The following is a 21,488-nucleotide window of genomic DNA, read 5'->3' on the forward strand; positions in this document are numbered from 1 at the left end:
TTTCCCTCCAGAGCTTTATAGAGCGTGAGACAACAAAAACAAACCACATAACAGAACCAGATGCTGATGGTAGATTTATTTATGCAGATTTTCTTATATATAATATATATATATATATTATATATAAGAACCTTCAACAGAGACCTGTTCAGGTTTTCTTTTTGTCTCCAATGTTAAATCAGGTCAAATCACTAATTTTCCTCCTAGGGGGGGCTAGGGACCACTGCAGCCCACAATATCCGTGGACACCCTGAATTGAACACGAATCAATGGCAGGGTCAGAGACACACACACCAATTAAAAAAGAACATGCACGGCAACTCCACAGACGAGACCCTCCACATTGACAGGAAACAAAAAGTCTCTGGATCTACCCCTTTCTCAACAGCTCAAAAATGGCAGGAAATCATTCAGTAGAAATGGGGAGTGACAGGAGCACTGTCTGACAGAGAGCAGGAGGACTCGTCCCCACTGACAGCCTAGCCCAACATCGACAGTGTGGAGCGTCCATTTTGACCCCCGTGACCCTGTAAGCTTCATGACCCTTGACCCCATTGAACCCCAACCCCAGCCACAGCACACCGTCTCTGGCCATATGACCCCTGGAAATGACCCCCCCCCCCCCCAGGAAACTGTCCCTGTCATTCATCTTGGACAAGCAGGAACAATGCAGTCAAACGTTCACATTGATATTGTCTTTTTTGCTCACCGGAATGATGACCTACAAGAAAGCATATCTTGTTTCATTAAAACCAAATCACAAATAGTATTTAGCCTTACAGTTTGAACTGAGGGCTCTGAAATGTTCAATGTGCAAGAAACTCTACTGTTGTACTTTTAGCTGTCTAGATGAGTGAGGGATTAACTTTTCTGAATGGTTAATCAGGCTTAACCATTCATAACAATTTAAGGTACTATTTCCTAACCATATAGGCTACATTTGACTGAAAGGCTTGAAAAGGAAATTGAGAAAAATACCAATTGCGTCTTAACCATTTTATAGCGTCGGACTCAAATAATTACACTATGGCGCCCCCTAAAGGCTATACAAGCTTAGCAAGAAATACTAATTAAAAAGTATTTTTAAAACACAATAGCGGACAAGCCATACATTGCATAGATGCAGATTTAAATTAGAGGCTTCTTGCATTCTATTTTTTTGGGGTAGGTCCACAAATCTTGACTAGGGTGTAGTCAAGATTATGTAGTGTATGTAGGAGTGTGTGACATTTAAGAATCTGCTGAGAAATGTGTGTAGATATTAAGCAACGCAGATCCAAAGAACTACCACTATCACAGATGCAAGGGTTTATTTAGGAAACATGAGCAACATTGATAATAATTTGCTTTTGCAATGCCCTTCATTTTTGGAGACTGCCATTTCTCATTATTTATGTAAGACAAAAAGGTTTTTAGTAAACAATTTCGTTGTAAAGTTCAACATAAACAAGACATTTCTAATAGTTGAGAAATGCATTATACTAATTTATTATAGAGTTTTACCAACAATGAGCCCAATGAAAAACACTTAATTCAGTAACTGTAACTTAGTACCAAGTCACCCAGTCTGAGATAATTACAAAGTACTTTACAAGCATAGAAAAAGATATTGACAAGAGAGCAGAGCGGTAATGACGCTGGATCACAAGCAACATATAAGACATTAACAGTTTAATCTACATCTACAGTGGTAGGCATAAGTTTAGGCACCCACACTAAAGTTGACTAAAAAGAATAAAAAGGAAATTGACTTAATGCCTTAATTAAACAAATGAGGAAAAATCCAACCTTTAAGGACACCAATTTGCTTTGTGAATGAATAATGTATCGTAAATAAATAAATGTTCTCCATTAAAATACAGGGTACATAAGTATAGACACCCCTATTTTAAATTCCCATAGAGGCAGGCAGATTTTTATTTTTAAAAGCCAGTTATTTTATGGATACTATGCATCCGATGAAGTCACCTAGGCCTTTGGAATTAAAATAGCGAAATGGTGAAGGGGCTGTGATGATGTGGGGCTATTTTCATTACAACGGCCTAGGTGATTTTTAAAAATAAAAATCAGCCTGCCTCTATGGGAATTTAACATAGGGGTGTCTATACTTATGCACCCTGTATTTTAATGGAGAACATTTACTTATTTACGATACATTATTCATTCATAAAGCAAATTGGTGTCTTAAAGGTTGGATTTTTCCTCATTTGTTTAATTAAGGCATTACGATCAATTTCCAAAAGATGATTTTTTATTCCTCTTTTTATTCAACTTTAGCATGGGTGCCTAAACTAATGCCTACCACTGTATTTTAGTTATTTGCACAATACCACAGTAAAGCGTGACCTGAGTGGAAGCAGGCCAGCAGTAGAGGCTCATGAATGCACCGCAGCATGAATAGCCTTGACAATTTTGGTCAGGTAGTTTTTGCCTGGAGATACTGACGACACAATTTCTTCAATGCGGCGTACCCTGCAAGTAAAGAACACATGTCAACATTTATATTTATGTACAATATACAGATTTTGTACAGGACAATGTGACACAAAGGACCGTCGGCTGAAAGAGGGATTGGATGACATGTACACACTAAAATCATATGCTTTGAGGAAATGCCTACATTACTTTTGTAAAGGTAGTCAGCCAAGTAGAATACATTCACATATACACAAATTAAATGATGCAATGTAATAAGGATCAAATCCAAGAAGAAAACAGGTAACTCCAACTCACGTAGTCGTTCCAATATGATTTTTGAAGTCCTGCAATTGGAGTGGACAACCAGGGTAGGCCATAGTGACTACCAGCGACAACTCAAACTCAGCCCCGGCCTCCAGGCTGCTGAAGACGATGTGAACCCTAGTGGGGGAAAGACAGGAGAGGGGACATTAGCTTACTGTTAACTCTAACATACAGTACACTAGAACAACTAAGATGGCTACCACGAATCTGACTTCACTTACTGTACATCCAGACACTTTGGTCTACGCCTGTTGATAACGACCCTTGGAAATCTAAGATAATATCTAGGAGTATGCTTATGACACCTGGATAAACCCTTGCAATGGAGGGTGATAAATCAACAAACCAGCTGCAATATATTCCATCAGTGCTGCTGACAAAAGTAGAGCTTCTGTTTATTCTGCCACTGAAAAGGAGAAGGGCGGTTACCGCGTGTCCACACAGCGGATGTCCAGGATGTCGAACTTCAAGGCTCCCCAGGTCCTCAGGAGCCGCACCTCCTCTCCCAGAAGCCGGCAGCGGCTCACCACCAGGGCCACGTCGTGCAGCAGCTGGGGGCGGAGGGTTCAGCAGTGTTAACATATGACCGATGGCTTAGACGCCAATCTTAGGCATGTCTTAATTATGATTATTGTTATGTGTGTGACTTGTATGTAGTTGTGTACATTTTTTGAGTGCGATTTGCTACTTGCCCTCTTCTCCTGCCATACAGGGACCACAATGGAAATAAGCCTTCAGGCTTTCTTGTGTCATCCCTGACTATTTATGTATTTTAATGTATGACAGAGTGTTGTTCATATTTTATATCAAAATGGTCAAATAAAATCAATCAATAAATCAAAAACCGTCTACCCTGAGCTTTGAGCCGTCTACCCTGAGCCCCCAACCAGATGCAGAGACTTGCATTGGTTACATTTGAGCAAGAAGCGAGGGGGCCCCCTGCTGGCCCCCTGCTGCTCTCCCCTCCTCCCGGGGGGAAAAGCCCTCATAATAGAGCTGAGATTACCAATCTAATCTATAACATGAATGGCAATAAACAGCGCTTCACAAGGTTTGGATGGCGTCTGCTAAAGCCACACTCTGAAGCTGTGCACATGAACTGTATTTCAAGGCCAGGAGAATCTCCAATGATGATATCAAGTCCAAAATCACCCCGTTATTAATCATTAACTCGTTTTCAATGGAGGGCGAATAGCAATATGCGATGAGAAGAAAGAAATATGTCAGCCCTCAAAATATTTTTTTTTAATTATGCTTTCTGATGGCTTACCTTAGGGACGCATCGGCTGCTAGGATATTTTCCCAACCAATCGCTTCGTCCTGTGGTAAACTCTGACAGGAGTGTGTGAACAAGACGTGCATGGCACTCCGATTTCTCCTCTGGTTTGGACCGAAACAAAAATCCATGAATAAATAATACAAGACTGGAAGATATAGTCTATATACCGGAATGTGGTTTTATACCGGAATGGCTTTTTTAACGTTGTCCATTATATTTATTGTTTACAGAATTCAGCAAAAATAACATTAACAAAAACCCAGAAACTATCATTATGTCGGTGATGAACATATTGTGTGGTTGAACAGAATCACATGTAAAACACAATTTTTCCGTTGCCCTCACCATCTAATTCCAGCTTGAAATTGATGTCCAAGATATTCCTCTCATTGACTTCATCTGGTCCTTTACTGGATACTGGAGAAAACATTTAGCTTTTACATTTGAGTAGAAACAGACTTCTGATGCAAAGTGACGTGATGATAGGGTTTTCTGCTGGACATGAGCAACACGTTTCCTTACCGGCGCCCGTATCAAAGACCACCTCTAAATGCAGTGATCCATAGAGGAAAGAGTAGATGTCACAGTTGGCCCTTCTCTCTGCCACCTTCCACTCATTCACCCTGCATGGGGTTGGGTCAGAAAGGGAAACATGTGGTTAGAAAAAGTAAGTGAGTGAAAAAATTAATGTGTGTGCTGTGCATATGAATTAATCCATGAATGATTGAATGCATGAATGCTGACCTGTGCAGCAGTGTGATATGGCCATTCAATTCCTGGATCTCCGTTTGAAGCCTTTTCACCTGGTCCATGTTGCACTTCTTCTGCACTTCCATTTCACACATTTGTCTGAGGCAAACACAAGCAGGCATTGTTTACATATAGATAGCAATACATTAGATATTAATAGACAGAATAGGAAAGAGATGGACAGCTAGTAAGTCTCTCTTGACAAAGAGGTGCCTAACCTCAATGAGAGATATACTGAATAAATAAAGGTTCAATAAAATAAATAAATAGCTGATATATAACCATAGAACACTTCAACTGCTCGAGAACACAAGATGGTCTAATTGATAAAGGTAAATTGCTGTCTTTTCGTATGATTAAAGGCTTAATGAGTGCAGGGATTAACGGCGTCATAAATTTCACATTACATAGAACATTACACACATACACACCTTTCCTTATCAGCCAACTCCATTGTGACTTTCTCCAATCCTGCAAATAGAAGGGGATTATCTATATATTCTTGATGTCAATAAATAATTCACGTAATCTTTTTATATATTTTGTTTGATGTACCTAGTTGACTTGACTTCAAAGTCAGTTTGCTGTCATCTGAACCATTTTCTTCAACTGCTAGTTCTGGGAAACAACAATAACCGGGAAACAACAATTGTCAATAAGTTGACAATAACAAAATTGACTTGAATGGCTGACACTGTGCTCATGTCTCATTTCCTTAAGTGTCTCGTTACCTGTTTCTAGTTCCTGGATGCAGTCATCCAAACTTTTCAGCATTCCGTCAGCTTCCTCCATCTTCCCTCTCAACTTCTGCCGTTCCTCCTAAGAAGAAAGAAAGTAACAAATACATTTCAACCTTTAGGTTTTGTTTTAGCTGTGAGAATACAGTAAAAAGGGCAACAGAGGATAGGCTCAGAGGAAGGGCCTCCCCTTACCAGATTAGCCTGTAGGAGATTTGAATATAGAGCCTCTTTCATTTCATGAGACTGAGCCTTGATTCTTTTCCGGAAAAAGTTACTTCTCTCCTTCATCTTTGAACCAAATCTTTTCAGCTGTGGATAAAAAAGTACACATTAGATTCACACCATAATTATTAAATTACTTGAAAGTGAAATACATACATTTCTTTATTCTCACTTTAACTACCCACCTGACTATCGAAAAACACTTCTGATAACTTTGCTGCACTGACCTTATTTGAACCAACCGGTGTACAGGAGTATTGATACGTAATAATAAACTAAAGACCTGGCCACATTGTTATCCTACAAGTTACTTTGTTTCAGTTGCCTGGAATTCTAGATACTTTCATACCAGTTTTGCTCCCATAATAAGTTGTTAATTAGTAGAAGAGAGAAATATAAAGCAATTACTTCATCCTCTGAAAAACATTTCAACTCTTCCCAAAGAGGTTGGTTGACAGTTTGTAAAAGTCTCCCTTGGTCCTTCATTCGAGCCTTTAACCTGGGCACAGATAACACAAAACGTATATGAGAACGTATTCACTGGAATTTCTTTGAGCTCTGTAACAAAGTGCAGGATTAAACCCACCTCTCCACTTTCTCTGCAAGGTTCTTGTGGTCCGCCTCATACACAATCTGCTTGGGATGGTTGACGTGCCGGTTCTTCAGCAGGTCCTCCGGTGTGTGACCCAGATGTGATGCAAGCTGCAAATGAGTGGGTCAAAACGTTTAGTAAAAAGCTATTAAAGTATTCATCTGGGTCATTATCTGATGGGGAGACATTAGTCTTACCTTGCCCGGAAGGATGCTCTGTCGAGGATTGTGAATGACAAAATCCATGTTTAAGAGTTGAAAGAACTCTGATACCGTTATTCTTTCATCCGCAATGTTCTAGAATTGAAGAAGAGAAAATCATCAAATCATTAACTACTGAAAGAATAAATGGCTTTGCTTTTTTCTGTAGGTTGTAGATATACCTTCTGGAATTCATTGGTATAGTCCATATTGACTTCAAGTTGGGATTCAAACAAGCTTTGTTTGAGAGCTGAAAAATATATAAAACTGATTCAGACACAAAATCCAAAGGGATGAAACATTGAGTGTGAGAGAGACCAGGCTAACCAGACAGTCAATTAGAATCACTTGAGTGTCTGAGTAACTTACTTGATTCAAATGTTGTTTCAGATCTGAGCTGGGATGTGCTACGGTTAGGTACATCTATCGCCTTGGTCGTGAGTGCTGGAGTCAAATGAGGTTTGCCGATACACGTTCCTTCCTCTGGGGACTGGTTTGGCTGGGAAAACCACATAAAGATAGGGATGCATAGGTCAAGAAAGCCCATTACAAAACACAAATATATACAGACTTTTTTACTTCACCTACCATTTCTATGGTGCTGTCAGAAGAGATCCTCCTCCTTTTTTCTGTCGCCATCATGTCTTCGCCATCCACTGGTGAAGGTCTCTTGCACTGGGTGTCACTGGGATGACCAGGCGACAGTTCCCATACTTCTTCCTCCGACGTACTTTGCACGTCTCGCCCATGAAGTGGACTACCATCTTCATTGGTGGACTGTGGATTCTCGGTGACCATAGACAAATCCTCATCACTGCTGATGTTAGGAAGAACTTCATCGACAATGTTGTCACTCATGCTGCTGCTCAGCTGATGTGTGGCTACTTCGTTGTGTTCTTTCCCAGGCATCCTGCAACTGCTGCTTACCTTGTTTCGGTCAGCTGGTTTGATTTTTGGTGGGAGTTTGGGCAAAAGGTTTCCCATTGACAGTCTGGATGTCAGACTTCTTCTATTCAAATTCAGAGGAGCAGTTACACAGGGTCGTTGCTCTTCAGCAGGCTGTTCTGGTTGTGTATAGTCTGCATTGTCTGTCATCTGTGTTTCAGGATAATGTTGTGGGGCAGTCAAGTGGGTTTTATCAGAGATCCTGCCTGAGGCCGATTTGTGTTGAGACAAGGGTACATCGCAAACGTCTGCAGCAAACTTCTCTGTTGGTTCATTAAGCAGGCGGCTCATACGCTTTAATTTAAATTGTAGATCCACCAAACTCATTCGTCTAGACTTGGTTAAAGAGGCTTCATCAACTCTGTCAACTTCAGCTTCAATGCATGGGGTACTTTCTAATCCACTTGACAAAGAACAGTTTTCTAGTCCGAGGTCAGAACCATTCTTGTTTTGCGTTGCCACTGTTTCAGATGATTCCCCAAATGCATTAGCATTCCCAGGGCTATTCTTATCCACTGAAAGTGTTATAGATTTCACTTCCTTTTGTGATGAATCCAATTGATCAGTGAGGTCAGAGACTTTGGTGACTTTGCCATCTAATGAAAACATTGATTTAGACAAGGTTGTTTCCTTCTTATTTAATTGAATAGGAATAGTTCCATTTTGGGCCAGATTCATACCTCCAAAAGCAGCCAATCCATGAGCTCTGTTCTTAAGACGTACACCAAGTTCTTCTGCACTTCCAGAGTGATTGGGAGACAAGCCTTCAGGTGGTCCAGTCACCTGAAAGTTATTTAGGGAAGCATCATCTGGTCTATGGACATCCTTTGACTGAATGGCAACAGTGTGGCTTCTTGTGATGTCCATCTCATCTGGATTCTGTGATTCGGATGAGCTCATGTTAATCACATTAACATGCATGCCAGGTGATTTTTCTTTCAACAATGCTAGACTTTTCCGTCCACTGTGAAACAGTATATTTGAAATGCCTGAACTCTTACAATTCAGAGCAACTGTCTGACTTTTTGTCAACTCCATATCCTCAGAACACAAGGTGTGCCTGTCAATTTCCTGGTTGGCTTCAGGGAAAATCAGTGATGGCTTCACAAAAGTAAGTTGTTTGGTCTCAATTAGTCTTGTCTGACACCTGGTGAACTCCATCTCTGAGTCAGTTTCAGTATCCGTTTGGATTTTATCCTCACAATAGCCATCCTCTGCAACTTTAGCATAAGTATCCGCAAAAGCCAAACTCTTTCGCCTGTTATTCCCGAAAGTCTTGACCGCATTAAGGTTTTTGGCATCGATTGCAACAGTCTGACTTTTAGTCATTTCCATATCATCAGACTCACAATTATAATGCTCAAACCCGTCACGTCTTCCGGTGACCTTGTCACAGGAAAATGACATGGTGTGCCTCTCATTTTTCTGGTTGGCTTCAGGGAAAATGTTAGCGCCATTTTGGTAACTCTTGGAATTTTCTACAGCATTCATGGATATCGGGAGATGTGCATTTGAATCCAGTGTGGGAAAACATTTTCCACTACTAATCTTCAGTGATGGCTTCACAAAAGTAAGATGTTTGGTCTCAATTAGACTTGTCTGACATCTGGTGAACTCCATCTCCAAATCAGTGTCAGAATTGGTTTGGATTTTATCCTTGCAATAGCCATCCTCTGGAACATCGTCTACTTCCGTGCAAGTAGCCGCAAAAGCCAAACTCTTTCGCCTGTTCCCCAAAGACTTGACCGAATTAAGGTTTTTGGCATCGATTGCAACAGTCTGACTTTTAGTCATTTCCATATCATCAGACTCACAATTATAATGCTCAAACCCGTCACGTCTTCCGGTGACCTTGCCACAGGAAAATGACATGGTGTGCCTCTCATTTTTCTGGTTGGCTTCAGGGAAAATGTTAGTGCCATTTTGGTAACTCTTGGAATTTTCTACAGCATTCATGGATATCGGGAGATGTGCATTTGAATCCAGTGTGGGAAAACATTTTCCACTACTAATCTTCAGTGATGGCTTCACAAAAGTAAGATGTTTGGTCTCAATTAGACTTGTCTGACATCTGGTGAACTCCATCTCCAAATCAGTGTCAGTATTGGTTTGGATTTTATCCTTGCAATAGCCATCCTCTGGAACATCGTCTACTTCCGTGCAAGTAGCCGCAAAAGCCAAACTCTTTCGCCTGTTCCCCAAAGACTTGACCGAATTAAGGTTTTTGGCATCGATTGCAACAGTCTGACTTTTCGTCATTTCCATATCATCAGACTCACAATTATAACGCTCAAACCCTTCACGTCTACTGGTCAATCCATCCATGGCATCCTCAGAGTGTAATAATGTATTTGAATGCAGGCTCTCAGGCATTTCCCCACCAAATTCATTCTGTAAGGTGTTCTGCTTAAATGCTTTTGTAAATGCTGACATGAAAGAAGTACTTGCACGTTTCACAGGTACATCAACATCTTTCGTTTCAAAGACTTTAGTGTCACAAGTTGTAAATTCCATGTCATCGTCTTCTGAGTCATTCCACTTTTCGCTAGACTTCTTATCTTGACTCTTTTGTAATGGCTCGACTCTATGTAGGCTCACAATGGCAGCGGTCTGGCTTTGTGTCATTTCCATGTTATCAATCTCAAAATTATCAGTGGCCATCTTTACCTGGCTTAATGCCCAATCTTGTTGCTTGTCAGCTATTATTCTAACTGATCCTCCAGCATTAACAGTATACGAGGGCTTTCCCAAATCGATATCTTTTGCTTCAATGACCCCAGTTTGACACCTTGTAAAGTCTATATCAAGTTCAAAGTCTGCACTGTTTTTGTAGGGAGCTGTGATAGAAAACCGACTCATTCCCTGTTTTGTCATTGTAGTAACAGCATGGAGGCTTTTGGAGTCAATAGCAACAGTCTGACTTCTTGTCATATCCATGTCATCAGAATCAGATGACTGCAACACATTCTGCACATTTTTATTTTGCGAGATCATTCGATTGTCAGGAGGACATGTCTGAGTCAAATTCAAATTCAGGCTGTTCCCCATTTTAAGAGACGATACTCCTAACCTATATTTTTTCGGATCAGCAACTGATATTTTGGTCTTCGTCTCGTCATTAGAATTGGATAAAGAACATTTCAGTGCTTCAAAGCCCTGTTGTTGTCCATTGCGCTCTACAGGTTCCCTGTGCTCAGAATGCCGGTACAAATCCAGAGTTGGAAAGAGACATTGGAGAGGGTTGTCAGCTGTCGCATTCTCCACAATAGGGCCGGTCAGGACATCTGTCATCTCCATTCCTTGAGTGTCTTCTGAAGGTACACCTCTATTAGAAGATTCCCCAAACTTTGCAGTCTTGTGTGGCAAATTCTCCCTCCTTGTTGCCATAAAGGTTGGAGCCTGATTCTCCTTGTCATGAGGCCTAATTAGAGCATTTTGATCCACTTTGTGCAGCATAAAATTGTCTTTGGGCACAGTTGGCTTAGAAAAGCTGGCTAGGAGTTTTTCAAAATCCGGATCAAAATGTTGCACTGATGAGGAAGTGATTTTAGGCAAAATACATGGCTCACCTTTCTTCTTGTCCATGGACATAAAGAAATCCATGTTTGCACAGGTAGGGAGCATCTCACCATCTTGATTGGGCAAGGCTGAGTCATTGGTAATCCACACAGTCTGACTGTGTGTAAGATCCATATCGGCATCATGTGCAGCAAACATCATCGTCTTCTCTCCATAGAGATCTTCTGCATCATGGCTGACCATAGATACCTCCTGTGGGAAGAATCAACATTAGAATCCATGTTATACATGAATGTTGTTCCTAATTTTCATTATGAGTAGTGAAATGTTGATAATTACACCACAAAGAAACAGATCAATTTAAAATTCACCTTTCTTTGTTGAGAAGTTTGCAAAGGAGCGTACAACAAGTTCTCCATGTCTAAAATGTACCGTTTGGATTGGGAAAAGGACCACATTATCAGCACTGTTTCAAGGATGTATTAATTCCAAGTAAAAGCTATTTCAGTAAATTTGGCTACCTACCAGCGATTGGTTGTTTCCCCTTTTCAATGACACCTATAGGGTTTCTTTAAATAGATAACATGGGAGAAAGCACAAAAATGTTTAAATGCAATAGAAGTAGGTAGCAGACATCATCTGAGATGTACTTTAGAAGTCCACTTACCTGTTGTCTGGATTATTTGCAGCTATGAAAAGAAGATGGGTGAAATTAAGGAATAAGTTCGATTAAGATCTAAAAGCCTAGCTCATGGTCTAAAACATTCTTTATTTATATATATATATATATATATATATATATATATATATATATAGAGATATAGAGAGAGAGAGAGAGAAAAAAGAGAGCCAACAGTAGGCCTCAATCACATTATCAATCAAATGTATCTGAGCTAACACTCTCCGGTGTAACGGAGTAACAGTTCCTTTAACGCAATTGTTGTCACAACAAGGTAGGTTTGATAATAAATGTATATATATTTAGTTATTCTATATTTCAAAATGCTAAAAATGGCATAAAATGCTTTGTTCCTTGTCTGTGCCCTAGCATGAATGTTCGCCCCAACAGGAAAGAGTTAATTGTACCGACACACACACACACACACACTACTTACCATTTAGGTCTTGGAGAGGGCTTCGGACCGGCGAGCCATTTCTATTTTCCCTAAAAAATAAGATTCAAATTAATAGTGAAACAGCACTGTGATGAACAAAATATTTTTGTAAAAACTAATGTAACTTACTTTGAAAATAGCAGAACATCATTTGCAGGTGCAAAACTGACTCTTCTTGAATTCCTCTTTTCCACAGGGATGGCAACTTGAACCTTTATAAAATAATTAAATACAAACATAATGAGTACAATGATGTGAGAATTACATTTTGAAAAAATAATGATGGTTTGGTTGACATTTCAGATACATAATTGATAACATTACCGGAGTTTCTACAAGCTCTGGGTCAGCAAAATCGACAGATGTCCGTGGTGCTTTTAAAATCTTACAACAGATTAAAATAAACCATTAGTCATCAGATATTTATACCATGCACATTATTTTTTAACAATACCATGTTGCATTCTTAATAATAATAATAATAATAATAAAAATAATAATAATAATAATAATAATGTAGGGAAAAAAGGGTTGATTTTAAATCTGTTTCACTCACCGAAGAAATGCGGCGCCAGGACTTTCCAACATTTGCACTGCAACATAAATTATAATACAATTGTAATACTAGAGTACTGAATGATCGAGGGAATTCAATCCATAAAAATATGTTTGTTTGTGACAATGTAAAAATTATCCCCTTTAACATCAGTAGTACATTTTTTCATCAAGTAAACAAGTCACTCACATATTATTTGGAGGGTCAAGCGACTCCATCTACAATTGGAAAAAAAACAAATCATTGTTACAGAAAAAACATTTGCAATTTAAAGTTAACAAAGAATACCCCAATATTGCATTCTGAAATATAGATAATGTTATAGATTTGATAGCAGTTACATAATTAGCTCACCCACCAGTCACCCGGTCAACACATTGAATAAGGTTAAGTCGTCTAATATTTAAGAGGTAACGTTAATGCAAACTAAACGTGGCCACCTCGTTTGTTTCACACCCATAACCAGTCAAGATGATCCAGTTAAGAATGTATGCTTTCATACATGCATTACGCCACATCAACAAAGCATCATTTCAAATCACCCATTCAATCAAACATCATTCATATTTTACAATTATTCCTTCAAACGTAATCGTTGATCATTATACTAGTGTAACGTTAATCTACCCTACTGTTGCATTAATATGTTTGACGTTATTTGGAATAACGTCACTGAATCACTAAAGAGTAAAACACTTGCTATAATATAACGTAAGCTGAAGGCATCATAGTTAGCCTTAGCACGTAGCAGCTATGTGCTATATTATGTGATTAGCTGTGTAAAACTAGCGGTCATTGACTGTCCCAGTAAAACCAAAATAATGACTATACCTTGAATATGTTAAAAACTCCAACGGGTCGGAATAAAAGGTGAGGTTTGTCTTTACTCAACACAATAAACCTTCATGGTGTAACTCCATAACTGTACCGAACAACATTACGTTAACGTTTTTGAAAAACCCGCCTTTACGCATGCGCAGTTTAACATTTATGCATTTCAAATGTTCAGGATTACTCGCGCTGGAGGCTTTACGGCGCTTATTAACCGTGCATAAAAATAAAACAGAATATATTCTCAATCTAATCCATACGAAGGATTTAGGTTGAATGCGAAATTATACAATTATTTGCGTTTTTAATACAGGAAGCTCGTGTGGCAAACAGGATATGACCGAATAAGGGTGGGTTTTTCAAATTTGAAGATCATTTTTGACATCGGATAATTAAGAAGTAAGGATTTGTTATCATTTTGCTCACAGTGTATCTGCGGTAGGAATATGCATGCAGTTCGTTAATGCTACGATTTACGTTGCTACGGCTGTTTATAGAAATAAGTTGGGTTGAAGCTCAATTGAGGATATGCACAACATAATCCAGGCAGCTAGCGGACTCAATAGAGATGCTAACCTATTAATTTCTGCGCCTAGTTTAATTCCGATAATAAACATCGTTGCTAAATAATGACGCCAAATGTCAAGCAGCATGTTACATTTATTTAATTGTCTTTTTCTAGAGCTGACTTTGGCCCATATTTCAGCAACCGAAATGTCTTCAAAAATCCCCAAAGGTAACATTAGTGAGTTCCAGTAAGGTGTGGTAACGTAATGCTTAACATTGACGTTAACTATCACCTAGTTACGTTATCTCTTCACCTAGTTAAAATGGTAATGTCGAAGAGGATTATGTAAATGAATGTATTTTAAGTCACAATCTATCTGCATGATGCTACAGTAAACACACTAGTGATTGAGACTGTAGCCGACTGATGAAGGCTCTTGCATTTGCACTCTTTGAGATTTCCACTTAGTCTTTGAAAAAAGTCTGTGATAGTTTCCACCAATGTACACTTATGGAAAAGTCAGTTTAATTTGTATTATATATTCATTTAAGTGTCTAAATGTAAATGTATGTGTTAATTATATTTATTATACTCAATGTTATGAATAATTTACAGCTGCACATCCTACTCTCGAAATGAAAGAGAAAGACCCAGGGGGCAATCTTAAACCTCAAAAGGAGAACGCACAAAGGTAACTAATCAGCTTCTTAGATTTAAGTTTTGTGATATTATTGGCCAATCCACAAACTGACATATGGGCATAATATGTTTCCACATTATGAATAATTGTATTATGTAGGCATTATTGGGCTACCACCATGACCATCTTGCATCTTAAAAAAATAAACGGGTTGGCAAATTAATGCATATATTTTTTATATTTTTCAGGAAAAATGCTCCTAAAGTTTTTAAAGGGTGAGTCATGAACAATTGTATTTCCAAGTGCCTTTCCCTTAAACGTTATCATGAACATCATGTAGAATTACTTCACTTTGCCTTCTCTTTGATAGAGCATCCACTAGATATGGGCAACAGGCAGAGCTGAAGGACCAAAACCAGCTTTTGTTGGCTTCAAATGAACAACTGCAGAAAATTCTCACGGAGTCCCAGGTAAAAAGAACTGTGTAATATTTCCTCCCGTTCAGGTCTTCACAAACTAAATATAACTTCTCTAGCTCAATGCACCTATTTTGGATCATTTGTATATTGCATGTTTTTATGCAACCAGTCAAAAAGGTATTAATTTACTAGTAATCAGTGTCATTTGTAGGTCATGATTGATATACTTGCCAATCTACAATGAAAAAATGCAAACATTCTTCCATTAAAGTTGCCTAAATGTGTCAACCCATACCATTAGTCACCGCTTAACTTCACTGTTGTTATTTTTTTTTATTAAAGCAAAAAGTTACTGAGATGGGACTGCAGTGCATAGACCTGGAGAAGGAAAATGCAGATATCCAGAAACGCCTGAATGACTGTCACATTCTCCTAGTGGCTGGAAAGATTGACCCAGGTACATGATCTTGGACTTCAAAACGTATAGGCAACTAAATTGTGGCTGTTTATAAATGGCCATTAATAACGGGGTGAATGTTTTAGTTTCAGGTGATGCCATTGCCCAACCGTCTGAAAATCAGGGAAAAGAAGTGATGGTAGGTATTTATTTTACTCTGGCTAATTTTACCTCTGGCTTGACATGTATATCTTATCATGAAATTCTGCTACACGAATTCCAATACTAAGGAGTTGTGATTCATGCTCTGGATTTCAGAACATATCCAGAGACCTTATAAAAGAACTGGGGAACTTCACTGATATCGGCTCAAAGCAACTTGAACAACTCAAAGTAAGGGAATCTGTTGGATCATACCACGCATTCCTAGTCCATTTTCTTTTCTCAAATAATATTTGCCAGCTCATTGGGATATTTAGAAAAGTTATTGTAAGCTGACATTACTAACGTAAATCCCTTTAAACTATGTTTAGGTATTCCAAACAACCATAGCAGATCTAAATGGAGAAGGAGAACATGTCATGCAGGAAAGAGAGGACTTTTCCCTGCAGGTTTTGGAAATGGAAAAAGCCCTTGAAGAAGCTGAACAACTCTTAATTGAATAAATGCAGTGTACATGAGGTGCCATTTTGTTTTATAAAAAATATTTTCTATCTATTTTTAAAATACTGTAACGTTCACAGTGGTAGCATTGGAAAGAAATCAAAAGGAAGGTTTCAATTTTCTTAAAACATATTTTTTGGGCTCAATATACCAATATATTGTATTGCAACATGCCTATCCAAGTTGAATCCATTTAGAAAATGTGGTAACCCAAGAATAAGTCTGAAGGTAAATGCCTTCTGGTTCTGGTCAGCTGGCAGTACTCCTGAGAAGGAGCTTTGAATCCACTCCTGGGGCATTCTGGCAGAAGATCCTGAGGTTGCGTGGAAGCTCTGCAGGGGCGAGGTAATGGGTGGATGGGATTCCCAAAGAGCATTCCTCATCGGGATTGGACTCCTGTTAAGATTGAGATTGGATACTGCAGGAGGTGAAGCCTGGCCTCTGCTGCATCTTGATGGGGCAGAGGTTATACCGCAGTTATATGTTCTATCATATAGAGGCCACTATTCATTTATTTCCATGTGTTGCATATTTTCATATAAAAATGAACGTATTGTCAATGTTTTTGTTTGTCTATTATAATAAATACCTTTTTCAATGAATCATTAGTTATCTTATTTTTGGTGATGTTCAGAATGTTCATTGTTTCAGAATGTTATTTTAAGTTAAACCGACTGAATGTTACATTCGGTTATATTATACAGATAAATTAGCCTGGAAATCCAGACTCACATCTAGAAAGTAGGGTCTGGCAACGAGTAATGAAAATGGCCCAACTCAAGGGGCGGCACCCAGCGTGCATTTGGAAATATCACTGCACGCAATTGGATAACACTACGATCAATCAGAATACAAGGGGTGATGTATCCAGACCAGCGGAGCAAACCAATAGATAAGACTCTTGCTGTATCTGGTTGGTAAAACAGCAACGCTTTTGGCCCACCTATATCAGATACACCGTGATTGGTTAATGTTCTGGGGCAGGGGAATCGGGGAGTGAGTATATTGCTATATTGCTACACATAAATGTCAATCTGTCCCAATTTAAAGCTAACCCTTTACTGCTTTTACTTTATCCATGACAAAGGCATTTCATGAAAATTCAATCCCCGTGGTTATGTCAGAAAATGCAGAGAAAGCTGTACCCAAGAAGAAAATCGACAAGTAACACCTGATGTAGGTGATGTAGATTAGGGACTTTAGGTCAGCTGCTGAGATATTGAGGAGACAGAATGGTGCAAGAATAACAATTGAATAACGATGACTGTTGATCAGTCATTGTCAAAACAAGCATTTGTCTCCACTTAGTGGCCATTATGACTAATGAGAAATAATGACAAAATCTATACCAAGGCATTGGCTAAAACATTTGAAAGCTAGATTAAAAAAAGCAGGCAAAGTGTGTGAGAGAGTAAATATACAATTAAGAAACCAATGTAACTCAGAAATGTACCTTTAATAAAACATTGTATTAAATGGTGGCAAAACGTGTCCGGCATTCGTTTTGCTGGTGTGTTTCCAGGTGAAGCACATTGATAACTCATAACCATTAGATTTTTTGGAAGAGGGAGGGAGTGACGGGAGGCTATTTAAAGTGCGAGCATAACTTGGATGTTACGCAGAGTGGTGCAGCTCATCTCAGCCTAGCTACCAGGTAGTTGTAGAGAACACACCGGAGACTCTTCTGGGTAACAATAATCCAGTCGTCATGGGTGACCTGACCGAACGTTCCATAATGCATGTTTCTCGTGTTTGATCTGTCCTCAGGTTACAATCGCCATTTACTTCAATTTATTAAGGCAGTCTTCTCCTTCAGCTCCTGAATAAGACACAGTCGGTGATCATGTTGTGCAAAATAAAAACAAACCCTGATGACGTGAAGTACTAAAGCCACGTTGTGTTCATAAAGCGTGTGGCGACAGAGACGCGGTGGCGTTGGGGGTCACTTGTTGTTGACGGGTCGGAGCAGGCGCCGGAGGGACTGACGGTCGCGGGCCGTGCACATGGCCGGTAGAGGCACGGGCTCGGTCTGGGGCTCGGGCGTGTTGAAGCGGCACTCCCTGAGATGGTCCGACATGCTGGGCAGGTCACTGAAGTGCCACTTGGTCACGGCGCTGAAGGCCGTGCTGAATCTCCACACCTACGACAGGAGGACACAGGTTTGTTCATGTATATAATAATAATAATAATTTTCTTTTCTATTGGTTCTCCAAAGAAATGTGTATAGACACTTATAAGTGCATCACAAAGGAGAAGGCCGGTTTACAAGAAGCTGACCAGCAAAATTATAAAATAAGCATTTTCTTTTAGAAATATTTTTTATCATTGATTATCATTTTATCATATTATATATATGTATATTATATATTATACTGCATGTGATGCAGTTCCCAAAACTCACTTTGTTTTTAACGTGCCAGCAGACGGTGCCTTGGGGGTCCAGCCTCCTCTCCCATTGCAGGTCCACCACGCCCCTGGTCTGGAGCAGACTGGAACACACGTCCCTCATGCCACGGGACACCACAGACAGCTGGCACAGACTGAAGCTGTCCAGGAATCCAGCGATGTGCCACAGGATCTCCATGGGAAGTCCTGTGAGCTGGTCCGACAGCGGGCCAGCCTGGAGACGAGGACTACCAGGGCACGGCCGCACGCCGAAGGACTGCAGCCGCCCGTCGTGGACCACCCTGGCTGCCCCCCGGCCCTTCTGGCCGGCAGGGCCCAGCCTGCGCTGGGAGAAGGTACACCCATAGTACGCCAGTGGGCAGCGGTGTTCCATCCAGCCGCTGAGGCCGGCGTGGATGTCTGCGTGGACGTTTGCCGAGTGCCAGGAGAATTGGTCCCTGCGGAACGCCTGGCCGCACAGGAAGGAGAAGGTGTGCTGGTAGGGGGGCTGGAACGGGAGGAAGCGCCCGTGGGGGACCTCCACCTCCAGGCTCTCCAGAGCCAGGCCCAGGCGGAGTGTGCGCAGGGGGCTGGGGCATGAGAGCTGGTGCGCGGCATGGTCACAGGCTGAGGCTGAGGCCATTTCGCCCACTCTGGTGTTGGTGACCAAAATGGCCGCCGGGAAGGTGAAGGTCTGCGTGCCGACGTCGACGCGGCGTCCGTCGACGCGGACCTTGTCCGAGATCCGCCGGCACTCCCTGGACTCCTCCAGGCAGAAGAGGAGGGCGGCCGCCACCGGGTCCATCTCCCCAAGGCCCGTCGGGTCGTCCGCCCCCTGCTCTAGGTCAGATGTGTCCACCGAACGGTCCTCCAACGAGGGGGGCGAGGTGGGCTGAGATCGGTCGGGGAGGGGGCCCCTCCGGCCGGCGGCGGATGCGAGCGGACCTACGACATGCCGAAACCCCGGGGGTTTGTTGAGGCGGTGCTCAGTTACGTCTTCCAAGACGGCCAGCCCCTTGTCCTCCAGGATCACGTGACCAGCCCTCTGCGCAATGCCCGGGATCACGTGGGGCGGGTTGTACGGCGCTACACACGGCTCCTTCAAATGTGGGGGAGGGGGGACGGTTTTTGGGTCAACCCAGTCCTGGCCTCGGCGTGCTGGCAACTGCGTTCTAAGATGACAAGCGCTGGTGGTCAGACAGCCGTGACAACGACACTGCTCTTGCACACCGTCGATGGCACTAGCTTCTTGGGCCACGTCGAGCCCGTTAGTTAGCTTTCCTCCGCTGGCGTCGCTCTCCCCTCTCTGACCTCCTGCCCCTCCTCCACAGAGTGTGCGCGGGGCGCTGCACTCGGGGCCGTTGGTGGTGCGAAACACGTCTAGAGCAGCGGCCAGGCTCCTGGCGGTCTCCAGCGTGGCCTCGTAGAGCTGACCATAGTGCTCCTCGATCAAACCATCGATCCCATTGGCTATCCTCTCCTGGGCGGAGCCAGGCGGAAGAGGCGGAGCAAAGCCTGGCGAGGGCCGAGGCAACCTTTCGCAGGAGGACGAGGCCTCAGGGGCTGATTCTGGCAAATCCATACGCGCCGCCCCGTGCACTTTAGTCCTGGCGACAGCCGGCTCCCACCTCACGGTGGGGGCCATGGCAACCACCTTCAGGGACTCGAGCAGCATGCGCTGGTCCTGCAGGGCGAGCGCCATGTCCAGCTGCTCAGGTTCCTCCGCGCCACCTCCACTGCTGCTGCCGCGGCTCAGCTGAGACGTGTAGTCCAGACAACTGACCGGCCACCTGTTCCACTCCATGGTGCAGCACACCAGGCCCGCCGGGCACACCTCCAGGTGGGGGGCCATTCTGTGGCGCGCCAGCGTGATGGGGCAGCCGAAGCCGCTGTTGAGGCAAGGAACCCTCTCCAGAGGGCAAAGGAGGCGATGCTCGGCGCTCTTACAGGAGTGGAACGTCGCACCGCAGGCCAGCGGACAGGCCGTGAGGTCACAGGAAGCGCCCGCTGTGGGCTTCGTCGTACACCTCATGTTCACGCAGGACGCGCAGTGGTCGTGGGGTGCCTCCATCGTCTACGCACGGGTGGAGGACGTTGATGCCGTCGCCGATCGGGGCACACTTTGCTACGAGAAAGAAAAGAGTGGAACGCACAATACCGTTTCACTGTGTTAAGTGTATTGGTCTGAAGTGGTGATACAGCATGAACATACAGCAAATAGCTGCGCTGTGACTTATGAATGGGTTATGAAATCGCTGCTTTATCAAAAAGTGAAATGGCCAGGGTAGCAGTCCCTCTCAAAAGTTAAATAAGTCAGCTAAACATCCGGAAATACAACATGCTATTAAACAACTCTGATCTACATGCGAGAAAGAAACGGGCTTCATTCAACCCCTTCGCTGATCCATCACTGACAAATCTGTTAGCCGGCTAACCAGGCACCACTAAACTTCGAGGCTAATGTTTGCTAGCAACAGTTCACCAATTCCTGAAGTTCAGTGACAGTTGTGTTCAAAAGTTCATTGAAAGAGTCGCTCAACAGATAAGACAACTAGATAAACAGACACCTACTTACCATTTGTTGGCGACCCACTCGTTTATTTTAATCCATTCGGTTATACTTTGTCACTAGATGGTAAAGAACCAACGCCGCTAGTGATAGCAGCAGGCTATGGTCTGGAGACGTCCCGCCGCTCCCTCTGACGTAGCGGTGCTCACACCAAGACCGACCCGGGGTCGCGGCGGCTCCTTTCCGGCGGCTCCTCGCCCCACGAGTGACCGACAGAAGGGTCTCGGTTAACGAATAGGTCATGATAAATTATCGTGGATGTCAAGGGAGGACTTATCTTATAACATGAATACATTGAATTTAAGTATTTTTGGAAACTGTTTACATTTGGTTGTCATTGCCTGCATGAACAATGCAAAGACAGTATATCACTTTAACATTGTATGACAGCTGTTAAACAACGCATATTGTTGTTG

The 21,488-nt window shown here is 42.0% G+C and overlaps 3 protein-coding genes across 4 annotated transcripts; 1 reads left to right on the top strand and 2 right to left on the bottom strand.

Annotated features, from left to right (window-relative positions):
• Positions 1-2,215: 2,215 nt before the first annotated feature.
• On the bottom strand, positions 2,216-13,620 carry knl1 (kinetochore scaffold 1). Its single transcript, XM_084483700.1, has 26 exons — positions 13,492-13,620; positions 12,850-12,878; positions 12,661-12,697; positions 12,429-12,488; positions 12,234-12,316; positions 12,105-12,154; positions 11,657-11,678; positions 11,515-11,558; positions 11,361-11,410; positions 7,114-11,241; positions 6,895-7,024; positions 6,708-6,775; positions 6,523-6,621; positions 6,320-6,435; positions 6,142-6,232; positions 5,704-5,820; positions 5,503-5,590; positions 5,327-5,389; positions 5,203-5,242; positions 4,766-4,870; positions 4,544-4,644; positions 4,367-4,438; positions 4,013-4,122; positions 3,172-3,293; positions 2,734-2,859; positions 2,216-2,472 (listed from the first exon to the last, which is right to left on the bottom strand). The coding sequence occupies exons 2-26, from the start codon at positions 12,876-12,878 to the stop codon at positions 2,376-2,378; spliced, it is 6,048 nt and encodes a 2,015-aa protein (XP_084339826.1). The 5' UTR covers positions 13,492-13,620; the 3' UTR covers positions 2,216-2,375.
• A 91-nt stretch (positions 13,621-13,711) lies between these two features.
• On the top strand, positions 13,712-16,720 carry knstrn (kinetochore localized astrin (SPAG5) binding protein). 2 transcript variants are annotated; one of them, XM_084483788.1, is made up of 9 exons: positions 13,712-13,890; positions 14,174-14,227; positions 14,615-14,690; positions 14,888-14,914; positions 15,010-15,109; positions 15,401-15,515; positions 15,602-15,654; positions 15,774-15,848; positions 15,989-16,720. In XM_084483788.1, the coding sequence occupies exons 2-9, from the start codon at positions 14,206-14,208 to the stop codon at positions 16,118-16,120; spliced, it is 600 nt and encodes a 199-aa protein (XP_084339914.1). In that variant the 5' UTR covers positions 13,712-13,890; positions 14,174-14,205; the 3' UTR covers positions 16,121-16,720. The 2 variants fall into 2 exon arrangements, with proteins under 2 accessions (XP_084339914.1, XP_084339915.1); XM_084483789.1 differs by lacking the exon at positions 14,174-14,227.
• Positions 16,721-17,616: 896 nt separating this feature from the next.
• Positions 17,617-21,198, bottom strand: LOC311364176 (F-box only protein 30-like). Its single transcript, XM_084484190.1, has 3 exons — positions 21,079-21,198; positions 18,520-20,628; positions 17,617-18,258 (listed from the first exon to the last, which is right to left on the bottom strand). The coding sequence occupies exons 2-3, from the start codon at positions 20,572-20,574 to the stop codon at positions 18,061-18,063; spliced, it is 2,253 nt and encodes a 750-aa protein (XP_084340316.1). The 5' UTR covers positions 20,575-20,628; positions 21,079-21,198; the 3' UTR covers positions 17,617-18,060.
• Between the last annotated feature and the right edge of the window lie 290 nt (positions 21,199-21,488).

The sequence above is a fragment of the Micromesistius poutassou genome, assembly GCF_964030765.1.
Source record: "Micromesistius poutassou genome assembly, chromosome: 19".
Taxonomy (NCBI): domain Eukaryota; kingdom Metazoa; phylum Chordata; class Actinopteri; order Gadiformes; family Gadidae; genus Micromesistius; species Micromesistius poutassou.

Bases quoted from the DNA above. Each gene is read 5' to 3' on its own strand.
- knl1 (XM_084483700.1), bottom strand. From the start codon at position 12,878: ATGGAGTCGCTTGACCCTCCAAATAATAT. The intron at 12,698-12,849 runs GTGAGTGACTTG...TTTATGTTGCAG, and splicing joins CTTGACCCTCCAAATAATAT to TGCAAATGTTGGAAAGTCCT. The intron at 5,591-5,703 runs GTAAGGGGAGGC...CTTTCTTCTTAG, and splicing joins ATCTCCTACAGGCTAATCTG to GAGGAACGGCAGAAGTTGAG.
- knstrn (XM_084483788.1), top strand. From the start codon at position 14,206: ATGTCTTCAAAAATCCCCAAAG. The intron at 14,915-15,009 runs GTGAGTCATGAA...TCTCTTTGATAG, and splicing joins GCTCCTAAAGTTTTTAAAGG to AGCATCCACTAGATATGGGC. The intron at 15,655-15,773 runs GTAGGTATTTAT...TCTGGATTTCAG, and splicing joins ATCAGGGAAAAGAAGTGATG to AACATATCCAGAGACCTTAT.
- LOC311364176 (XM_084484190.1), bottom strand. From the start codon at position 20,574: ATGGAGGCACCCCACGACCACTGCGCGTCCTGCGTGAACATGAGGTGT. The intron at 18,259-18,519 runs GTGAGTTTTGGG...CTCCTGTCGTAG, and splicing joins GCTGGCACGTTAAAAACAAA to GTGTGGAGATTCAGCACGGC.